Source organism: Eufriesea mexicana, unplaced genomic scaffold (genome assembly GCF_001483705.2).
Source record: "Eufriesea mexicana isolate 0111107269 unplaced genomic scaffold, ASM148370v2 scaffold7348, whole genome shotgun sequence".
NCBI classification, from domain to species: Eukaryota; Metazoa; Arthropoda; class Insecta; order Hymenoptera; family Apidae; genus Eufriesea; species Eufriesea mexicana.
Window position 1 is genome coordinate 183,977 of NW_016915156.1, and position 21,892 is coordinate 205,868.

Here is a 21,892-nt window from a genome sequence, read left to right on the forward strand (position 1 = left end):
GAACGTGGGAAAAACCTCGCGCTCGAGCAGCGTTCGTCACCTTTCCTTTTCATTTTTCTTGCGTAACGCGATCTTCGTGGAAGGTTCCGATTCGTCCTTGCAGTCGACTATCAAGATTTTTCGCGCGCGAATCGAAACTGCGCGCAATAACGACGGAAAATCGGTGCACGTGTCGCGTTTGCAGGCTTTTTTCTTTTTCCATTTCGCGCCAATTAGAATCAACGAATAGCGCGTAACTTGAAAGCCAAAACTGATATCTTCCTAATCGATTGGTAATAGATCGGTAATCGGTTGGAAATCGGCAGGAAATCGCGTCAGCTACTCGTAACTCGCTGCATAGTTCCCTTTTTTTTTCCTTTTCCCCTCTTTCCTATCGGTTGCGTCGGAACGCGAGGCGAATTTTCGATCGACCGAAAGTTGTTTGACGAGCGGTGCATCGTTGGGTAGATCCACGGCGATATAATAGCCACGTTTTATGCGAGTAACGTGCCGGCCGGTGGGCAGCCATGCTACAGAAATACGTCTATTTGCGTGCTCGGTCACGTGAGAATTTGCGCGCAATGCAAAATGCAGAACGGTGCCGTTGCCGATACCAGTGCGTTCGGAATGCTCTACCGACCGGGGAGGACCGACTCCCGGTGACTGGTCCTTTGCCTCGAACTGTTTCACCGGGGAATCAACTAGCATCTCGTTAATTCCCGAGGGGTAGAGGAAAGGGAAAAAATTTCAAAGGCATTTTCCTTCGGAACACGGTATTAAGAACAGTCGCCATGCAAATGACACGGCGTTCTTCCCTTTTTCCTTCTCTCTCGTCTCTCGTCGACGCAGGAAAATGAATTCCGCTAGATAGAAAGGACGGGCGGGCGGAAGTTATTGCTTACCCGTGGAACGTGGAACAATTTAAGTAAGCCGTCCGCGATATCGGAAATGAAAATTAAATAGCCGGTTGGTTGACGAGTTGAACAGGTTTGGACGTTTGTATCGTCCCGATTGTCGAGGCTTCCGAGGCACCACTTAATTTCGCCGTTCCGTCAAGGAGCATAATGAAAATTCGATTCCGTCTGTTTATCAAAGGTCTATCGCAAGGCGTATCTATCCTTGCTTCTGGAATTCTCTCCAGCGAAATTTCACCTCGGCCAGAGTTGCAGCAGCGGGGTTTTCGAGTTCTCGTTTAACTATCGAACGAAGTTGCGTACGGAAGAAGAAAGTGGTGAACCGGAAGGCGGCGTAACGCGCGATCCACGCAAAGCGTGAGGGGGATGATTCGCGTGCTCGGTTACGCGAGAAGTAACGCGTAGCGCGGAATAAAGCTCTGTACAAGGTAGACGCGGTAGAATCGTGCAATCGATAGATAACTCCTGGTCTGTGGGCTGGGCTCTAGTTTCGTCGGGAGACGTTGAAGGGAGAATAATAGCTATTCGTCACGAACCGGTGCAAGCCTCCGAGAGAAACGGCAGCTCGGATTAATCTTATGCAAAACATCGGAAAGAGAGCGGAGTCGAGCGAATCGCGTAACGTCCGTCCCTTTTTCTATCCTCCGGCTTTGTTACCGTTTATCCGTGGCCATCGCGAGCCGATTGTCGCGAGCACCGAGCTTTCCCGACTAAACGCTTTTAACCTTTTCCTCCGAGCTAATAAAACCAAACCGCGCGGATGTTACGCTCCATGTTATTTCCTACCCTTTATTTTTTTCTTTTCCTTTTAAATCGAGTATTTAGTCAAGCTCTTCCACATCGGATCGTCGTTTGATTGCTCCGGCTCGATGGGATATCGGAGATAAATGTTTTTCTCCTTCCGCAAAACGAAATGTTTTACGACTGTTGCGGAACGAGGTTGCGAAGGAAGGAAAGAGACGGATGGAGGAGCTGTTATTCTTCTCGAATAAAAGACCAACTTTCCGAGCGAGAGGATCGATCTCGTTTGCTTCGTATCGAGATTCGGCCTCCACGAACCTTCTTTTCGTCGGACGGATCATACAAAGTACATCGTACATAACGTCCACGCAACCTTGCAGCACCACCCTGTCTCTCCTCGAGAACTTTCGTTCCGTGGCGATCGAGGATGCAGCGTAAATTGGAACCGCGACACTTGCTCCGCGAATTATTTTCCAGTACCGCTCTGTGCGCGTCGATTACGTCCATTTTTCCCAAATTCCTCTCCCACCTCGAGTTCGAGGCTCGAATCTCCGACGGTTCAAATCTTCGTCTGTGTCGCACGCGTCTAGACGCGACGAAAGAACGCTCGAGTTTCGCGGGGACGATGGAGAAAACGCGTCCCCTTGCAATTCGCGGTCTCGTAACCCGATGGAGACGAGATGTCTATCGCGCGTTTGGCACGTGTGTCTCGCAACTCGTCTCGCCGATTCGTTATCGTCGAGCAGATGTCCCGATATTCGCTCGGTAGTCAAGGTCGAGGTGAGCTTCGCGACCCCCGACCTCTGACTCGGTACACGTTCGCGCGTGCACTGTGGCGGCTGTATCTCCATAAAAAATGCTATAGCGGATCGCTCCTGTCGGTAAATTCGGCGGAGTATGCCTTTCAATAGCGGTACTTACTCGGCAAGTGTCGACGAGTGTCGGCGAGAACGAGGATGAAAAAGGAGAGGAAGAAAATTTCGCGTTTTCCAAAGTGACCAAGAACCAGCCGTGACGCGAGTCGGGGGGTGGAACGCGCGACGAAAGAGAATCGCGATAACAAAGCGGTGCGGGTCAATTTGCATGCTCGGAAAACAGTTTCCATCGGTGGGAAGCAATTAGAAAAGTCCTCGAATAAATCGGGGCTTTTAAAACGTGTCCCATGCGCGGTCGCGTTTCCTCGTCGCGAATAGGGGTTGGGGCTGTGCGAGTCAGGGGGCAAAGGGTCCGGGGCAGTCGGACAGGTTGTGGACTTTTGTATCGGAAGCCGACAATCAGCAGCAGGTAGCGTGCCTCTTTGCTTTTAATCCCCTCTAGTTCCAGTTCCATCGGACATTACTTTCGAAAATTTTTCGAAACGAAATATGCGCGCTTTTTCGACGAATCCTCGTCGCGTATACTTTAATCTCGTTGGACGTTGACGAACGACCGACACGGTTGTACCTGTGTGTGTGTGTGTGTGTGTGTGGAAAAGCGAAGAAAAGGTTGCGAGAGAGAAAGGGAGTGAGGGAGAGGGAGAAAGAAGACTTTGGTTCTTCTCGAACGAGTGGAAATGATTCGATTGTCGTTGTTTTGAATTGCAGATGATAGTGGTACAGCAGGCGCTGGCGTTGAGTTGGTAGTGGCGTGTGGAGACCGTGGAGACCACCCGGTGAGAGAAGCAGGAGAAAACCCGGGGACAGCCGGGAGAAGATAAGAGGAGGAGGCGGAGGCGGCGGCGGAGGAGGAGGAGGTGGAGGAGGTGGAGGAAGAAGAAGAACCGAGGAGACTGGCGGAGAGCAAACGGAAGAAAGAGAGGAAGAAAGTAGGCAGCGGGAAGGGGAAGGGGAAGGGAAAGGGAAAAGGAAAAGGAGAAGGAGAGGAAAGAGAAGAGGCGCCTGGTCTCGTAGAAGGGCATCGTCCACGGATCTTCCGGTAATTCTCAGGATATCGAACCTTGGGGCTGCGAAGGTCGCTGATGTCCGCTACGAGCCCTGCCCCTACCCCTGCCAGTTCACCGTCATCCGAACGGAGCGGAGGAAGACGACCGTCCTTGCTACCATCGACGTCGAGGAAACTCGCGTCGCTTGTTACCCTAGGCCTTGTTCGGAGAAGAAGGGATATTTTTTACCAGTCTCGTCGACCACCACGCGTTCTCTCGACCGAAACTTCGCTACCACTGCTGCTGCTGTATCGCCGATCAGCTCGACCACCCCTCTGAATGTCTTCGCACATCCAAAAGTCGTGCGTGGTGAGGACACAGGTTCACTTGCGTTCCCTTCCCTTAGACACAGAGAAAAGTAGTGAGAGAATGAGAGAGAGTAAGTGGGTTTGTCCCACGAGAAACCAGTCTACTCTGTCCTCGCCTCGTTTTCCTTTGATTTTGTCATCGGTGGTCAGATCGGTAGCCAGATCGGTAGCACGTCTCGAACCTTTGCCTTTCACCTCGTTTCGTTGCACCCTCTTCGGGTTTCCCTAGCAGTGGAGATTAATAACCAACCCGGTCAACGGTAGCCTCGGGAAAACGGACACGTCGCCGCGGCAAACGGCTGGTTGAACGCGTTCCCGTTCTGAAAGGAATTCGAGTCGTCGTTGGCAGAAATTAGACGCACGATCATTCGTTCTTTCCCTGATCTCGAGATCGCCCCGCGTTAAGATCGCCGTTCGTCATCGGTATCGTCCCTCCCATCCGTTGTGACCCATCTAGCGGGCAATTTTCCAGGGTTACGGATTCACCGGAAGCGTCTAAGCCGGAAGGTGAATGTCGAACGATGCGTAACGCGAGATAGGGTGTACGAAGAGAACGCGTCACGTCCCGTGATATTTCTTTCGAGGCAGACTCGATACGCGATAGCGTGTAGCATTCGTCGGTCGTTTTCCGTCAACTTTGAACTGTATGTACATACGTTACGTCGATGTGTATAAATCTGTTGAACGCGATCGATGTTACGAATTCTCGTAGATAAAGATAATTACAACGACCTTTGCGTGCTATTCAAAATTCTGGTTGGCGAAACGAGAAGAAGCAGTTTGCGTAAACATTGAAATCGAGCGACGAGGCAGCAGCGCGGGGGTACGTGTTGATTGGAATTCGATTCCTTACGCGTAAGAAGCAAGTTGACAGAATTTCGCCAAAGATCGACAGGCCGTATGAAATCGCGTTATGGAAAAGTTGCGATGTAAAAGTTAATATCGGAAATCCTTCGCGTCGCGACGTATCGCGTTTCGCCGTTGGTTCTGCCAGTTTCCGTTACAGGGTCACGGCTACGCGCGTTATTTTCCCATCAGACGAAACTCGGGAAATTGTAAAAGACGTTGTACCAACGATCCTTCGTTTTCGACCCCGTTCCGACCGAAGCTAAAAGGGAAAAGTGGTAAAAGGTAAAGGGCATTAAGATACACCGAGAAATTTTCAAGGAAAGATACGCGGTTACGCGAGGAAACGAATTAATTTTCGAATTTGCCGAAGAAAATGCGAGTGGTAAGGAAATTTGATCGGTGAGAGGTGTAAAATTGGGGATGAGATGCTAGAACGGCGAGCTGAATAAGTAAAGAAACAAATCGAGAAAAAAGGAAGAAGAGGTTTCTGCATGGCAGGGTTGCTCGTGAACGGGGCACGGAAGTTGCAAATGGGGAAAGTTACGTAAAAGTAAGATCGGAAAGTTCCCTGTAAGTAACCGATGGTTGAGCTCGCAAGGTATGCCTTCGAAATTAACTCCTTTCCAATTGGAAGTTTTCCTCCGGAGTCCGGGGAATTTTTCCAGCGACTTCTTTTATCTGTGAAAATTCTGTCGGTTGTTTGCTAATACTATTAATGCCCTTCCTTTTTATCAGTACCTTCTCTCTCCCCTTTCTCTCCCGTTTGCTTCAACAATGTAATTGATTCTGTAAAGAAATAAAAACGTCTCGAGCCAAGGTCGCTTGAAAACTTACGGTATTTTACCGTTGCAGATTTAAGTACCGAATTAAATGGCCGAGCGGTTGATGCTTTATTTTTATCAGGTAATTTTCGATGTTACACTTTTTTGTTTCGTTTAACTATTTTTGCGTTAATTATATGTTTTAAATATCGTGTCCTTTGATCTCTCTCTCTCTGTTTTCTACGCTAATGTTTCCATAGGCGCTGGGAAAGAAAATTTATCCTCACGAGAATCACGAATGTCCAGTATATAGCACATACACGTATTTGTAATTTCTTTCGCGAGATAGTCGATCCTCTAACGAACGGGGATCCGCGATCCTCCACAATGTAGAGCCCTCGACATTTATTGCGCGTTGAAATCATCCGTTTGACCTACATACACGAAAATCCTGACGCGTGTACTTTTTCGTACATTTGATAATGAAGAAAATTCAATTTGACAAACGAGTCTGTGTATAGTTGTGTATCGTTTTCCTCGTTTATCGGTTTCGCCTAACTCGTTTAAATATCAATCGTTCTATTCGCGTGGTACGAATACACGTCGAGCCCGTGCTTACAATTGCTTAACTCGTTTTTACGTCAAAGTTCGTCCGTTAGCCTTACGAGTTTCCAAAGGCACGAACGTTGCCTCGCGATTTAGCGCGATCGTTATCCGGATCGATCAAAAAGAGGATTTCATCGGGCATGTAAAGAGGATTTCATAGAGAGCGGGACATTCATTCTGGTTTCCCAATATTTGCGGTTTAATAGGAGGATATCGTTTCCGTCTTGTTTTCGCACATGGTTCCTAGTCACCGGTCCCTGGAGCTTCTCCTTCGCCACTTTTGCGAGAGGGATTAAACGCCTTTCTACGTAATTGATAATTATACGCTGGATTACCGGTCGACCGTTCTCCAAGATATCCTATGTTTCGAACTCTATTTTGGAATCGTATGAAAGATCTCTAATAAACGCTAGATGCCTCGTTTGAACGAAGAAATGACTTCGTCGGTGAGTAAGAGAATTTTGACCGCGAGTTTCTCCATCAAATCGATTAACCAAACTAACTACGCGATATCGTGCATCGAACGCGTCGAATCGCTTTTTCAAAGATTTTGCAAGAGAATAAAAGAGGAAAAGAAAAGAAAGAAGAAGAAAAAAAAAACGAATTTATCAGTCATAATCGAGGTAATGATTCATCGCGTTTTCATCCCTCCTTTTTCGCCTTCTTCCTTCTTCTTTCACACGGTCGACTCGATTTCCGAATGATTTTCGAATTGAAACTACGACGCTCGATGATTCTATATTTATATAACGATCGGTTTAGCTGTGCGACGAGTTGTCGAAATTATGAGTCAATCAAGAGTAGGAACACAAATGCACGAGCAGAGACAAAAACGATCGAGTCTCGGGCTGGACTTCAAAGAGTCGATTAGTTGAACCATTTCCCCTCTTTCTTCTGGAAAAGTCTTTGAACGGAGAGGTTTTATTTGTATTTAATCGATGGCTGATTTACCGGGTTGCAGGGGCTTGAAGCGACATTGAGTGACAGCAAAAAGAAGTACGGGGACAAGGTGAATGCACTTCTGTCCGCCTGGGAGCATGTCACCAATTTCATTCCTGGGGCAACGCCAGAGGCCACCCAGTCTCTCATAGAATGGGCTCACAAGTGAGTATATTGGCCACGATAGTGTCGTTCCACCTTTCTATCATCGAACCATCGAAATTATCCTTTGCGAAACTTCTTCGCTGCTGTTGTCGCCCCATCCTCTCTATCCCAGCTATTTTCTTCTCGCTTCGAGAAATGAAACGTAACTCACGGATATTTATCGCGTTGCAGACACACATTGAAATTGGTACTGCGCGGGGAGTGGCCAAAGTTGTCACCCGCGACGAAGACGCACCTCAGTGTAACGTTACAGAGGTGCGCGTCACACCTGGTGCAACACCCCGCTGCACCCAGGTGCACTGCTCTGATAGCTCTGGTACACAATCCATGGACTCATCCCGCTCTCGACAGCATACTTAACGGCCAACCGGATTCCGAACATGAAGAGGGTAGGTCGTTCTTCGATTTCTCTTCTTTTCTTTTATCGTTGGAAATCCGTAAGAGATGACGACCATCTAACGATAGACCCTGTTCGATCGACAGAATTCTGCTGTTCGGAGAAAGGTGAACTGCTGACAATGAGGCTGAAAATACTTTGCGAGGACCGCTGCGAGGACATAGCGGTAAACCTCGCCGCCGCTTGCGTACGTTCTCTCCGACGAAGCGATCGGTTGCGCTCACTCTCGGATTCTCATCACGTTCATTACATGATCGACGTCTATATTGTCCTCTTGTATAAATTGAAACGCACGCAAGATATATTCGCTCAAGTGAGTACCGCTCGAAGGGAAAGGTTAATCTTTCTCGCCCGATTTCGTCAAAGATATCGCGAATACGCGGTTAGATCGAAGATACCCTTGATACGATACGTTTCGATTTTTCCACTTCTTCTTCTCCTTCTTCTCCTTCTTCTCCTTCTATTGCTTCTTGTCGAAGAGGGTTGCGTGTACGCAGATCAATTGTTCATTGTTATAAAGACACGACGCGGTAAGAGAAATCTTTCTTTTCTAGCTAAAATTAATGGACCTCAGCGATGGATTGGAATTGGTCCAAAGACTCAGTGGTGAAAGACCAACAAAGTATGGAACTGCACGCGTTTGGAGAAATTCGATAAAAGCTGCCGAATTGGTTGCACAATATCTCGTTACAGCCGGCATGGTACGCCCTGTACCGGAAACCGGCGCAAACATTTTAGAACAAATTCTAAACTCTTGGGCATTGTTGCATTCGAAATTGAAAGACGTTGCACCTACGTTGCCGGGGATGATAAGGAAATTAATCGAACCTGCTGAAAGTGCTCAGCATATTTATATCTTTTGCGCGGTACTTGTTAAGCATGTGAGTATATTAGGTTCCAGTTATCGTTTCAATCTCATTCACCATTGTTCCAAATCTACACATTTCAATAAAGATAGAGAAACGATTCAAAATCCTTTTCGTTTGTTTTTGTTTTAATTACAGTTCGGCGATAGCATAAAGCCTCTGGTAATCGAATTGTATATCAGGGCGTTGACCACGGATATGAATGAATTGGAGAGCCAAAAAACAAAGTCCGATACGGAGAAGGTTCGCGAAACTGCGAAACGTTTGAGCACGCAATTCCTTAAACTAGCCGACGTTGTTGGAAGCAATATCGGTATTGCCCGAGAATGCGTCCTTACAGCGTTTTCTCTGCATCCTACCAGGGCTTGTTACGATAGGATCAAGGAAATCGCTGTTGCGTGTGGAAAAACGAAAGAGGATGAAACGTCCAGTAATAACATCATCGTCACCGACAAATTTAAGCATGTTCTAGAGAATCATTCTAACACGGGATTAGTAAAAACCGATGGTAATATCGGAGAAAAGAACGATGAAACGAATGTCGCGAATACAGATTTAACTTCGTCTTTGTGCAACTCCTCGTTATTTCCAATGTCGTCGTTGTCCGGTTCTACCACGGCTTCAACAACACCAACGAAAAAGAATATCGATTTTCAAAACGGGCAAGTGAGCAAGAGCTTCGAACGAACGGATCAACTATTAAAGAGTCTTCTAACTCCGAAAAAAGAAGAGGCGACCATTTCAGCGAGCGACAGATGTCTTTTGCATCCAAAGAGAGATCCGTTATCCAATGGACCTCTCGGAGAGCTTTGCTTCAATTGCGGCGAATTCACCGGCAGCGATATTTCAAGGAGTAAGTCTCCAGAGTCGAATGATAACGCCTCCAGGAACGTCGAGAGAACGCTCGATGCACTGATCCTAATCAAAGGTGATGCTGTCACTGGTTCTGCCAATTATGACGAAAAATCCGTACCAAATCAAGTCCTGGATGGGGAAAAACTTGGTCTATCGCCACAACTTTGCGACGACTTGGCCGTTGTTTTGAGCAGTCCTCGTTACCACATGCTTAGCTGGGTTTTAGATTGGAAAGAGTTGCACAGTTTGTGCGAAAGATATTTGGAGAATGCCGAAGAGATGAGAAACACCAACAAAGAACTGAAATATCTCAACATCGATTATTCGCAGTTTAAGGATTGGCCCTCGGAAGACGACACCAAGGATATCTTTTTTGGAATTGAAAAAGGTTACGAACAATGGGTTGATTTACCTTCGGACAACTCGGAACAGTTTGGTAGCTTTCAGCCTGCTGGTAGCTACAAGAGATCTTCGACTAGAAGGAGTCTCGATGATACTACTACCGATTCGGACAGCGGAAGTATATTACGAATAAGAAGAACAGGGAGACAGAGGAAAATTCACAGATTAGAATCCTCCGAGAGCGATTATGACAGTGCGGAACGTAAACCGAAGCACTTTAGGAACAGGGTTAGTTCAATTTCTGACTCCGATAGCAATACGCAAGACAGTCAAGCGGATAGCCTCGGTAGCGATGGATGTCGACTGGAAGTAAAGAAAAAATCCAACAAATCATCCAATAAGGAAACGAACAAGAAACGTTCCAAGACTTCAAAATTAACCGTCGAATCGGTCTCGCATTTTCATATGCTCGTTAATGAGAATGTTCGACACGCGAACACGAATGAAGACGCGAGCGGTTCCGACGTAAGTAGCAACGATATCATAACTTTGTTCTCTGCCGATATGGACGAAAGTAAACGAGAAACGATAAAAGGTTCGGCATACACGGCAGCTGCACCTTTAATAATTACCGAAAGGAGAAGCGATCCAGCTGTACTTAAATCTTTGAGGATGTTCAGGCCGCAAAACTCGAAAAAACCTACGAGAATTTCCCAAATACTACAAAAGAATCTTCTGAATAAGAGTAAAGACAATAATAACTTAGAAAATAATACAAATAGTGTAACGAAATTTGCTCCAATGCTCAGCACGCTAAATTTGAATCCGAAGATCGTGTTAACCAGAGCGGACGAGATCGATAGGAAACTAATTCGATCGAAGAAGCAACAGCGACTGAGTAGCGGAGACATTACGAGCGAATTGATGAACATTCAGAAAAATATGCCGTTTTCTCCAAACAAAAACTCATTGTCCTCATACCAAAAGCAAAAAGGAAACGGAGCGCCGATCACGAGTAAAGCAGATTTATCTCCTACCGATGGGCACGATTTAAATTCGAAATCAAATTTGGGCAAACGAAAGTTCGATATTCTTGCAAAGGCTGTCAGGGATTCAGATATACTGGCTAAAAATGTACCGGGTCTAAATTCGTTGGATATGATGGTACCGCCGAGAATGCGACCAACCGTAAACGTCGTACAGCTTTCCAGAAACATTCCACAGAGCCCGAATTCGGGCTCTATCAACAGTGGCAATACTCCTCCAAGGCCAAATAGAACTCCTAGCGTGGCTGGAAATATTCAGTTACCCGGTACACCTTCTTCCGGAGGACACGACAGCGGTGTTGGCATGAGCCCAGCTGGACAAACCCCTCCTCCTAGATCGTCCACTCTGCCCGATGTCGGTGAAGAGACGAATCAACCACCGGACAATTCGCCCACTTCTTCTACGACCACGAACGTTTCCAGTCAACTCGAACCTGACTCGAGTCCTAGAACGATGCCGATTCGACGAAGTCAACAGAACCAATCGCCTAAAAAATCTCCTTCACCTTGTTCCGCCGTGACGACAACCACTACAACAACGAGCACGGGAGTCGCCCCAACGACCATTACATCGGATCAGTTGCAGATCGTTTGCAAACCAGACGGTACATACCAGCTGGCTTCCGTAAATCCGAACGTGGTGTCTAATCAGAGGAATGTTCTTAATTTGCAAAACATCGACGATGGAAGCGGCGTCGGTAATTTTTCGCGACAAAACCAAAGGGCCGAAAATGTGAACGCGAATAGGAATACGTACGAGAGATTGACGTCTGCGAAAGCGACCGCGCAATCCGGACAAAATACTGGGTTGCCCAAATTTCAGCAAGCTTTCGGCAAAACGATATATACGCTTTCCACGGATACATCGACGAGTGGTGTTACAGGCGCCACCTCGGAAACCCTCGTACAATCTGCATCCCCGCAAAAGACGGCAAATCTCTCGAAAGCTGTACAAACATCCGTACCTAACGCGCAACAAACGAATCCATCTACAGGAATAAACGTACAGTCCATTGCAAACATTCCAAACACGTTACAATTATCCACAAGTAGACAAATATTGAATATCGTTCAGAGCTCTGGAAATAATGCAAATGTAGCGACTAGTCCGAACGCGAATCAAACGTTGACGCAACTGGTACAAAGCGTTCAAAATGCTTCGCCGGGTGTCATATACACGCACAAAATTCCTGTTACTATATCCACTACAAATCCAAGTCAGTTGAACATTATACCTACTATATCGCACGCGAATTCGATACCAGCTGGAAGAACACCGGTGGTGAAGTTGAACATCATTCGTGCTCCTTTGAGGCAACAAAATATTACCAACCAGAGCGGACGAGATCGATAGGAAACTAATTCGATCGAAGAAGCAACAGCGACTGAGTAGCGGAGACATTACGAGCGAATTGATGAACATTCAGAAAAATATGCCGTTTTCTCCAAACAAAAACTCATTGTCCTCATACCAAAAGCAAAAAGGAAACGGAGCGCCGATCACGAGTAAAGCAGATTTATCTCCTACCGATGGGCACGATTTAAATTCGAAATCAAATTTGGGCAAACGAAAGTTCGATATTCTTGCAAAGGCTGTCAGGGATTCAGATATACTGGCTAAAAATGTACCGGGTCTAAATTCGTTGGATATGATGGTACCGCCGAGAATGCGACCAACCGTAAACGTCGTACAGCTTTCCAGAAACATTCCACAGAGCCCGAATTCGGGCTCTATCAACAGTGGCAATACTCCTCCAAGGCCAAATAGAACTCCTAGCGTGGCTGGAAATATTCAGTTACCCGGTACACCTTCTTCCGGAGGACACGACAGCGGTGTTGGCATGAGCCCAGCTGGACAAACCCCTCCTCCTAGATCGTCCACTCTGCCCGATGTCGGTGAAGAGACGAATCAACCACCGGACAATTCGCCCACTTCTTCTACGACCACGAACGTTTCCAGTCAACTCGAACCTGACTCGAGTCCTAGAACGATGCCGATTCGACGAAGTCAACAGAACCAATCGCCTAAAAAATCTCCTTCACCTTGTTCCGCCGTGACGACAACCACTACAACAACGAGCACGGGAGTCGCCCCAACGACCATTACATCGGATCAGTTGCAGATCGTTTGCAAACCAGACGGTACATACCAGCTGGCTTCCGTAAATCCGAACGTGGTGTCTAATCAGAGGAATGTTCTTAATTTGCAAAACATCGACGATGGAAGCGGCGTCGGTAATTTTTCGCGACAAAACCAAAGGGCCGAAAATGTGAACGCGAATAGGAATACGTACGAGAGATTGACGTCTGCGAAAGCGACCGCGCAATCCGGACAAAATACTGGGTTGCCCAAATTTCAGCAAGCTTTCGGCAAAACGATATATACGCTTTCCACGGATACATCGACGAGTGGTGTTACAGGCGCCACCTCGGAAACCCTCGTACAATCTGCATCCCCGCAAAAGACGGCAAATCTCTCGAAAGCTGTACAAACATCCGTACCTAACGCGCAACAAACGAATCCATCTACAGGAATAAACGTACAGTCCATTGCAAACATTCCAAACACGTTACAATTATCCACAAGTAGACAAATATTGAATATCGTTCAGAGCTCTGGAAATAATGCAAATGTAGCGACTAGTCCGAACGCGAATCAAACGTTGACGCAACTGGTACAAAGCGTTCAAAATGCTTCGCCGGGTGTCATATACACGCACAAAATTCCTGTTACTATATCCACTACAAATCCAAGTCAGTTGAACATTATACCTACTATATCGCACGCGAATTCGATACCAGCTGGAAGAACACCGGTGGTGAAGTTGAACATCATTCGTGCTCCTTTGAGGCAACAAAATATTACCGGAGCTATACAAGCAGTTTTAACTACGCCAAGATTACAACAACAACAACAGCAGCAGCAACAGCAGCAGCAGCAACAACAACAGCAGCAGCAACAGCAGCAGCAGCAACAACAGCAGCAGCCCCAACAGCCGCAACAAGCACCACCGCCGCAACAACAACCAGCAGTTAGGACGGACAGTTTGCTCGGTTCTTCTATAGAAGTACCGAATCAAGTTAGTTCTACTACCTTGGAACAATTGAGAGAGTTCGAGAGCGTTTTAGAGCAAGTGAAGGAGAGAAGCACTATTCAACCGCAGTCTCACCAAACGATATCCACCGCGGCCACTACTACTGTACAAACGCAGACCACTACGCAACAAACACAAGCTACCAAACAACAGCAAGTTTCAGTTAGCGCTCTAGCTCAGCAACTTTTAATGCCGACGCAGCAAACCACCAACAATGACTTTGCTAGCAATGGCAATACCGTAAATTTCCAACAGGACGTTTTCTCTCAAAAAGTTTCCCTGGCATATGTGAATCAAAACGCGGGATCCGTTGCAGCGAAAACCCCAAACTCGACGCCAGTCGTTGTTGTAACCAGTTACTGCCAACCGGCGGCTTCACCGGCATTGAGCGTTACTTCGCAAAGTTCTTCCAGTCCGTGCGTCACACCAGCTCCGGCGCCTATACCTTCCGCTGGTAAAACACCACCTACCCCACCTTCCTCGAAAACGGTAAAAAAGACAGCGCCTAAAACACTGAAAACCAACGCAACGAACACGTCGAAAGCTTCACCGATACCGAAGCCACAGCAAAAACCGCAAGAGGACGAACAAACCGCTCAAAGAATCTACGCCATTTTAGACGAATATGCGGAGCAATTGCGGAATTCTCCTGATTTGAATAACAAACCTGCCCCGAGAAGAAGATCGAATCCACCGACGAATCCCAGTCAATCTTCAAAAAGAAAAAAGTCGAATGCAAACAAAACGAAACCAGTTGGTCAACAAAATTCGGAACTTAGCCCGAGTACCGACGATCTCGGCAGAACTATGGGTAGCGAAGATTCTTCCAGCGGCGTTGTACACGTGCAAGACAGCCCGGCTGGTTTCTCTGCACCGGAGGAACCGTCTAGTAACGTTGGAAACGTGACCGATGCGACCGCTGAAGTTCGAAATTTGACGAACGATTCGAACGACGGGGTGGAGTTGAACGTTAAGAGGCGAAATCTGATTTTTGCGGAACCCGGTTCCGGGCAGCCGAGAGCGGTGATCGTTCAGGAAGCTGTACAGACTAGTTCCGTGAGCGTTAGCGAAGCTCTGGCTTCGGTAACGGGAAAGATGGGAAGCACGGCTGTCTTAGTCCCAGGTCCTAATTACATCTTACCGATGAACCTAGTGAAAGGAGGTCAGCAATTTACGATAGTGTCCAGCGGATCGAAGCTTCTCGCTACTGTACCGGCAACCGTTCGGACTACCGGAAATACCGGCGTTTCTAACACCCTCGTGCTTCAATCCTTTCTGAATCAAGCGGGAAAGATCATCTCGCAACCGGCGCAAGTGAAACAGGTTAAAATACCAACCTTGCAGACTTTGTCGGGCAATCAGACTTTAACCACTACGCAAAACGTTCAAGGTGCATCGGTAGTAATCCCTCAAACTGGAAACCATGCTCAATGTACGAGCGACGTAACCGCGGAAAAGAGTAACATCATCGGCGACTTGACTATGGCAAAATCCGATACAGTTAGTGGAGGGGTTGCTGTTGAATCCGCGACAAACGCAATCGTCGTGAACAAGAGCAATTCCACGATCGGCCTGATTCAGCGCAACTTAAACGAGCCCTCGGAAAGTCAACCTATATGCGGTGTAATCACCAGCAATCCTAATTTAACTCTTCAAAGCGCTAGACTGTTTAATTCCTCTATACACAAACTGACGACACCAGGACTGAAGTCTGACAACGTGGTATGTATCACACCCACAGCAACGATTGCCCATAGCCCAGAGAAGAAGTCGCCACAGGACAGTCAAATTCATAACGACAAGCCTGTCTCGATTCAGACCGGTGCCACGATCGCTCTTGCTTTTGCCACTCAGTCCGATGTTTCCTTATTGAACGACGCTCAACAACAACAGCAACAGCAACAACAACAGCAAAAAGAAACGAAGGAAATATCGACGGAAATAATTCCTGGTGCCAAGATCATCTCCCCGAAGACGGTGAAAAGAAAAATCGACGATACAATGGGTATGTCGGAGAACGTTCCGAAAACCTTGATCACTTCCAACTCTGTCGTTTGTTCGAGCAATGCCACACCGTTACAGAGTAACGAAAAGATTGGTTAGTGTCTTTTTCAAAATTACTAAAATAATTGGACCAATTTAATTGCCGTTACAGACTTTTGTCGCGCAGGCGATATTTAAATTATTTCTGTTAAACATTACGAGTCTTACGACGAAACAGTCTCAACGATATTACAGTCGTGTAAAAATTTGTTAATTTTTCTCGTGGTCTTGTTGCGTAATTTATAATTGATCATACGATAGTTGTAACAGCGCGTAGGATACCCAAATAACACGTATATTCATTTCTGTTCGCAGACTCGATGTCCACGATCACGGTTGCGAGCAAACAGTCTGGAGGAATCGACAATGCAACGCAGTTTTTGGTGACTGGTGGACCGAGTAGTTCGGATAGTCAAGAGTCTCCTGTGCAACAATCCGCGGAAGGTATCGAGGTATCGTGCAAGGTCGGAAACGGCTTGTTGTATGGAAACGCAAGATTACAAGAAGCTTGGGAACCGGAGGGTAAGGTGTCACCCGACACACCTTGGCGATACGTTCCTACGTCTACGAATTCCTTGAATATCGAACCTCTGAATTCAAGATACTCGGATAATTCGGAAAACGTTCAGAGCGTTCTGCAGATCATCAACAAAGGCCAAGGTATCGAGATGACAAGTGGACAGATTTATCAAACGAACACGAAAAAATATTTTATGAATCATACGTTAGAACCATTCCAACAATACTCGAATAAAAGTAATGTGATGAAAACACCGTTAAATCCTAGATTAGATCGAGAATTGTTACAACAGAAAATAGAAAGAAAAGCGGCTGCGATAGAGCGTGAGATGAAGTTACAGAAAAGTTTATCGGAGGAATGCGAAGATTTAGGCGTGGATGAACCTAGCACCAGCGACTTATTCCCAGAAGCAGATTTGCTATTTGATACTAATCATTCACCATCTTTTGATCATTCTTCTCAGGACGCATCCTGCAGTCAGCCATTGGGCATGAAATCGTATAGTGGTTCCTACTTTCGCTCTCTGGATTCGTCGAGCGGTAGCAGAGATGCTAGTCCCATTGCCGATTTTAAGATGAGCGAGCGTAGAAAAAGTACGAGCCAACGAACTAGATCTGCGAAAGATTCCTCGAAGCGATCGAAAAGAGACAAGGTGGAGGATCTGCACTTGGAGAATCCAGCAAAACACATGCGCTTAACCTTGGATAATTTAAGTCAAGATGAAGCGTCGAACAGTAATTCCGACATTTCGAGATTATCCCCGACGAATTTGGGATCGCTAGAGAACGATTCATTGAAGGATACGAGTCGAACGAAGATCACGTCGAGAAATAGTTCGAAGGAGGGTTCACCGAGCAGTGTATCCAGCATTCCATCAAACATGAAATTAGATATCGATTTAGACTCGGAATCGTTACCTCCGAGTATCAATGTAAATAATACATCGGCAGCAAGTTCAGGGGACGAAAGTTTAACCTTGCTTAGCGGTAACACCGCGGATGTTACGATACCCTCGCCACTCTCGCCGATCGCTGGTCCGATGTTATCGACGCACAAGTATACCTACACTAATAAGAAGCGGATTGCGTCGAAGGTGACGAGAATGGATTATCTTTCGTGGGAGAGTCCAATGTCCGAGAGAACGAGATCGAGCAGCGACGAAGAGGATTCTAGTATAAGCGAGTCAATCGGCAGTCAACCAGAAGAGAACGCTTTGAGCAATGGTCTCGAGGATAGCGTGCAAAGTCTCAAGTCTCTGTCGAATGAGCGGCGTTGCAATTATCTAAAAAAAAAAGATAAGTTACAGGTGAATGCGAGAGTAGTATTGAATCGAGCGGATCACAAGGGTAGCTTGTCGAAACGCATTAAAGCAAATGAGTCGATCCAAGATTCGGTTATGGTTTCCAGTGACAAGGCTTCGGAGCCGTCGGACGACGAAACGGGGAATATTGCTTTGGTCGAGCCGGATTGTCGAGCTAGGCGGTCGAGTTTGCGCGGGCATGTTAAGAAGGGATGCGCCTGTTGCAACGGATCTCCAGAGAGACCTAAAAAGAAATCGGTCAAGTCAGATCATTCAAGATTAAAGAAACGACTGTCCTCGAAACAAACCGGAAAGAAAAGGTAGTCCTAGCGATCGAACGCTCGACGGAGCATCGCGTGTTCAATCTTAATGGTATATGCTCATGCCTGACGATGCGTATCCAGTAACGAAGGAGCTTCCAAATGTTCGGGCGTATCCTCGTAGCTACTGCAAAAGCGAACACAAACCTAGAACTGACAACCGGAAAGCACATTGAAGGGATACGAAATCGCGTAGAATTCTCGTTCGGATCAAACGATGAAACACACAAATTACAAGCTTGTATATATATATTAGAGTACACGGGAATTGTTAGAGACAAACTTTTACAATATGCCCGTAACTTGGAGTACCTATCCTCGTATAGGCAGAAATGTTAATTGCGAGACATTCGTAAGTTCTCCATTCAGCATAAACACTGAACTCGTTTTACTGATGAGAGGTAAAGGAAGAGAAAGGGATAGAAGAAAGAGCGTATGTCTATGTATGTATGTACGTATGCGTGTGTGTAACTGAGAGAGAGAGAGAGAGAGAGAGAGAGAGAGAGAGAGGAGAGAAAGAAGGAGAGAGGGAGGAAAAGAGAGAAAGATAGCGAGAAAGGAAGAGAGAAAGGAAGAGAACGAACAGTTTATTAACAGTTCTCGACAACAATAGATCATCCTCTTACCACTAGATGTTACTACGATACTAGATGTAAGGTGCAAATTATAATGAATGGCAGACTTAGATTAAATCGTTAAGGATTTTAGAGACGCAATCTAGTCAAAAGATAAGGTTTGTGGCGAGGAGAAAGAGCGTGTAAGCGAGATAGTGTGTGAGCGCGTGAAAAAAAGAAGTGTAAATGAGAAAACGAAATGGAAGAAGAAACGACGAGTAAGAGGAGAGAGGAAAATAAGAATAGAACGTATCCGACTGTCGATAGATCCCTCGCAGACTAAAGAATTTATAATTAAAAGCCTGAATTTGTAATTCTGTCTACTGTATCTATCATGATGATACTATTCCACGTTCTTTTACATGGTGTGGTCAGACTGAATAGACAAATTAATCTATTAGATCTCGTTCGGTGAATTAAGATAGTAAGACATGTATTGAACTTTTTGCCTTTCCACGTAACGCTTCTCGATAACTTAGAATCTTAACTTTATAATTGAGACGATCCTTGTAAATTGTAGCGTCATACCTTGGTGGAAGGGAGTAGTAGCGCGGGAGGATTAAACGGATGAATGGGAAAAAACCAAATAAAGATGAAGATATTTAAAAGGTATCGAGAAGGAGAAGAGGTAGAAAGAAACGAGAAAATATATATAACTAAGAGCAACGTTGTATGTCGTACAGACCGACCATACCTTGTCACGGTGCATGTAAAAAAAAGTACCCAAAAAACTGTACATTACGTAGATAATTCATTAAAAGTATAGTATTATATCGCTGCACTTTAGTACAAAATCGCTTCACCTTGTTTCAGAATGACAAGTTTATATCATCTTTCGGTATGCTGTCGTGACGCGTGAATGCCTGCAACTTATTATAAAATATAAACAAAGGAAAACACTTGTAAAGGTTGTGTAATTAAGCTACGAGAAACACATAAATTTCTGTACGTTTCTTTCGCGCCTTCGTCGTGGGGTGATTGGACATTTTCCGCGTAAAAGCTAGAACTCGTTAATCGCGAGACGTTTAATGTATTATTTCTGGCGCAGAAACTAAAGGTTAAGGATGTTGAAAAGTAATGTTCCTGTGAATAGTCTCCTTTCGTGATACGAACCAAAGTGACTCTGTTTAAAAACAAAAGATGAAGAAAAGAAACAGAAATAACTCGAAAGAGAAAAAAGAAAAAAAAAAAACGATAAAAAGGGAGAAATGAAATACGAGATAAGTGTATTAAATTTATTATCTTTCTTATAATCCGATGTAAATTATATTAGTTGCTTCGTTCTGAACGTATTATTGTAAGATAAATATCTTCTTCGTTTTTCCATTCTGTCAACGATTAGTAAAACTCTACCTCGTGCACGCGTCGATCATTTTTCATAATTCTCATGTTTTTAAGCAATTTCTATAACATGTATGTCGGAGAAATCGCCCGCTGTAACTTGAACGATTTCAAATAATATCTTACACTTCGAAGTATGCGAACAAGGTGAGGGGTAATGTAGACAATCTGTCATCGCTGTTCGAAAAATTGGAATATCAGTCAGAAAGTATTTCGCTCACAATCTTGTGTTGTATCATTAGCAATAATAGAACGCAAACGAAAGCCGAAGTCTGATATTTTAACTTTTCTCTTAAGCTTCATTTTACCGGTTCAACTTTTCTGGCTCGTTATTGTCTATCTTCTTCCATTCTAATTGCCCAACACCTTCTTGTAAATAATGTACATTAGACATCTTTCAAACCCCCTTTGAATCGTTCAACGAATAATCGTGAAAAAATTTCAGCGCAATCTGACGAGTTTCCAGCGGAGCGAGTCGACAAAAAAAATGAAATTAATGTTATCATCTAAACGTAAGCTCTTATCTTCCTGTATAGCTAAAGCGATGTAAGAAAAGGAAAGACATGGAGGAAATAAATGGACAAGGATGGAAACAAAATACGGAAAGAATCAGACGAAGAGACAGCAAATAGATACAAGATAGATGGAGACGTTAAAGAAATGCATCTTTGTGTGTAGGTGTAAATTTTGAAGGAACGTCGCACCAAAATAATAATACGTATTTTTTGATGGGATGGAAAAAATATTACATGTAGCTTATATATTAGAGCAAAACGAGCGAGAGAGAGAGAGAGAGAGAGAGAGAGAGAGAGAGAGAGAGAAAGAGAGAAAGAATGTGCATATACATATGAATGAGCGAGTGAAAGAGTAAAAGCGAGGAAGAGAATACGATTGTCAGTGATAGCCTGGCCTTTTTCGCCACCTTTAGTCGTACCAATCGCATTTATAATAGAGGGGTAACTGTAGTCTTCGTAAAAAGAACTCATGGATGGACTTAAATAAAAGAATGAAAATCTATAAGAAACACTTAAGAATAAGCAAAGTTTTCCAGAGTCGAGAGCTTTTCAGGTACTTAAAAAAAGAAAAAAAAGACAAAAAAACAAAGAAAATAGAGGAAGGGGAAAAGAGACGGAAAGAGGACAGAAGAAAAGGAATTAAATGTGGAAAGAAACAAAACCGCTTTACACTGGCCGTTAAGTGACTAACTTAAGAGTTTTTGTATCGTATGTTTGTTAAGACTACTGTTTTTTCTCACTCAAACCACCCCTTACTACCAGTATTCGAGAGGGCGATGTTGCCGCGTCACTTTGATATCTGTAAACGAGCAATGTGAGAAAATAATGTAGAGAAAAGAAAATAAAATTATTAAAAAAAGTGTAAGGAAAAATAAATAAGTAACAAATGATCCTAGAGAATGGAAGAGAAGAGAGTGAGAGAGCGCGAAAGGAAGGAAGAAAGAGAAAGAGAGAACGAGAGAGAGTGCGCGCGCAAACGAGAGAAAGAGAGAGAGAGAGAGCGAGAGAGAAAGCAAACGAGTGAAAGAGAAATCGAGAAAGAGGGGCGGGGGAAGGGAGCGAAAGAGCAAGAAAGGTAGAGACTGAAAGAAAAAAGACAGAGAGAATACGTATGAACAAAACGGCCGTACACTGCAAAACGTACATTGATTGAAATACGTATTGTCGTTTAGCACAAATCAGTTGAATAATGAAAGAACCGACAAGAGACAGGAAGCCAGATAAACCGAGGACGAAGATGTTTAAAAAAAAAAAGAGAAAAAACACAAAAATGAAAAAAGAAAAAGTAATAGACACTAGTACAGTCATGTCCGAGAAAAAAAGCAAAAAAAAAAAGAAAGAGAAGAGAAACGCGAAGAATCTGCTTCTCTGTATATACGTTTTAAAAGGATGCAGTAAAGAAAAGCATGAATGAAGGGAACATTTCTTTTCTAGACATTACCATTATACATATGT

The 21,892-nt window shown here is 45.0% G+C and overlaps 1 protein-coding gene across 2 annotated transcripts; it reads left to right on the forward strand.

Annotated features, from left to right (window-relative positions):
• The first annotated feature begins 3,400 nt into the window (after nt 1-3,400).
• Nucleotides 3,401-18,460, forward strand: LOC108552611 (uncharacterized). Of its 2 annotated transcripts, none has more exons than XM_017907250.1 (8): nt 3,401-3,864; nt 7,041-7,183; nt 7,355-7,572; nt 7,667-7,893; nt 8,135-8,461; nt 8,585-10,498; nt 12,036-15,882; nt 16,143-18,460. In XM_017907250.1, exons 1-8 carry the CDS (start codon nt 3,835-3,837, stop codon nt 17,969-17,971), a joined length of 8,535 nt encoding a protein of 2,844 aa, XP_017762739.1. In that variant the 5' UTR covers nt 3,401-3,834; the 3' UTR covers nt 17,972-18,460. The 2 variants fall into 2 exon arrangements, with proteins under 2 accessions (XP_017762739.1, XP_017762738.1); XM_017907249.1 differs by lacking the exon at nt 3,401-3,864 and adding an exon at nt 6,455-6,525.
• The last annotated feature ends 3,432 nt before the right edge of the window (nt 18,461-21,892 follow it).

What these genes read in the sequence shown, in the direction of transcription:
- LOC108552611 (XM_017907249.1), top strand. Translation starts at nt 6,493, where the DNA reads ATGCCTCGTTTGAACGAAGAAATGACTTCGTCG. An exon ending in CGCAAGATATATTCGCTCAA is followed by an intron (nt 7,894 to 8,134) that starts GTGAGTACCGCT and finishes TTTCTTTTCTAG; the next exon opens with CTAAAATTAATGGACCTCAG. An exon ending in ACAGAGTAACGAAAAGATTG is followed by an intron (nt 15,883 to 16,142) that starts GTTAGTGTCTTT and finishes TTCTGTTCGCAG; the next exon opens with ACTCGATGTCCACGATCACG.